Source organism: Ananas comosus, linkage group 8, assembly GCF_001540865.1.
Source record: "Ananas comosus cultivar F153 linkage group 8, ASM154086v1, whole genome shotgun sequence".
Lineage (NCBI taxonomy): Eukaryota > Viridiplantae > Streptophyta > Magnoliopsida > Poales > Bromeliaceae > Ananas > Ananas comosus.
In genome coordinates, this window is record NC_033628.1 from 1,374,571 (window position 1) to 1,376,322 (window position 1,752).

At 48.4% G+C, this 1,752-nt stretch overlaps 1 protein-coding gene across 1 annotated transcript; it reads right to left on the reverse strand.

Annotated features, from left to right (window-relative positions):
- Window positions 246–1,164, reverse strand: LOC109714516. Its single transcript, XM_020239191.1, has one exon. It carries the CDS (start codon window positions 1,095–1,097, stop codon window positions 501–503), a length of 597 nt encoding a protein of 198 aa, XP_020094780.1. The 5' UTR covers window positions 1,098–1,164; the 3' UTR covers window positions 246–500.

A 1,752-nucleotide genomic window follows, 5' to 3' on the forward strand; every position in this document is an offset into this window, starting at 1 on the left:
AAAAGAAGGTTAGATCAGAAACCATATAAACAAAATCTGATAGCTTCAAATACATCTCCGATCTCTGCCTCCACGATTCCTATACCATTCATCAATGTCAGTGCTCAAAGATATTATCAAACGATACAAAGATCTTATAAACTCCAAAGATCATTAACCTCTGTAATATAACTAGCAAAAAATTACATATGACAGGAACATCAAGCAGAGAACACTAACATCACAATAAAGTTAAGCCAGTTAGATAATCTCCAAAATTAGCAAACATTAACCGAAGAGGAATAAAAATCACACTAACGCATTATTCTCTAGATATTCCATAAGTGTACTAAGAGAAGTCGAAGTTTTGAGTCATCGAGTGAACGCAAAGCACGTAGCCACATAAATTATCAGCTAAGGCAGAACATACATTATACGCTATAAATATAAAATTAGGGCAATATCATATATAAAGCATCGCACCACCAAGTTTCCTTGGAATTCACAATGAAACCCCAACCCTAATTCTTCTCATACCCTTCTTTCGCAGGAGCGAGGTCGGCGGCTGGGATCTTGACGTACCCCGCCTTTTTAGGGTTCTCGAGGGCGTAGTCGTCTTCCTCCTCATCGTAGCCCTCGGATCCGCAGATCTCGTAGCGGTTGGTGACGACGGACCAGGCGAGGTACATGGTGGCGGCGGTGAGGGCGCCGCACCCGACGCCGAAGAGGAGGCCGACGACGACGACGAGGATGTCCTTGGCGCGATCCTTGAGGGAGCTCACCCCGAACTCTGCTGCGGCGGCGGAGGCGACGCGATGGGGGCGGCGGATCTCGACCGGCTCGGCGGGTAAGGAGGCGAAGGCGGAGGGGCGGAGGGGGCGCAGGGTGCGGAAGGGGGTAAGGACGCGGTAGATGGTGATGGAGGTGGCGGGGCGGCGGAGTACGACACCATCGCCGTCGCCGTCGCCGGAGGAGGAGGAGGAGGAGGAGGAGAAGGTGTAGGAGATGAAGATGGTGTTGCAGGGGTGGAAGGCGACCCCAGGCCTCGCCATGGCGGAGGCCGCGAGTAGCGCGAACACGACGGCGAGGAGGAGAGCGGAGGAGGAGGAGGGAGCCATGGCGAGGTCGAGGGTTTTTTCTTTCCCTTTTTTTCTTTCTTTTTTTTTTTTTTTTATNCTAGGGTAAACGCACGATCACATGGAGGTGGGGGTGTTGGGGGACCTTATATATAGGGCTTTGACTTAGTGGATGTTGCTTCGTATCGGAGTCTTCGCCGAACGGCGTTCGGTGTAACGCTCGCGTGTCCCCCTTTGCGAGTCCGACGTGGGCGCGGCCCAACAAGCCCTCAAAAGTAAACTTCTAAAACGTCCGGTTCGCCCCGGTCCGATTTTTCCTCTTACGAGCGAGCCCCCTTAATACCTAAAAATTATTATATGAAATCAATATCAAATTATAGCTTTAGTTTGATGTTTCTGTCTCCAACTGCTCCAAGTCTCAAAATAATGTTCATTTAGCCACGCTGTGAGACTCCATATAGTCCTATATATAAGATATAATAGAGCCAAAACTCTTAAATTGGCTTGAGCATTTTGAGTGGTGACTAAATTCAAAAGATTAAAAGAGTTAAACGTGCTAGGACAGGAGTAGTTCTAGAATGGATGACCCCCTAGAAAGTTGAGATGTCACACACGCGGTTAGAGGCTTAGAGCTGTGTTTACGGCATGCAAATTTGAAAATGATGAGAATTTGAGAAAAGTTCTGAATCAGACAACT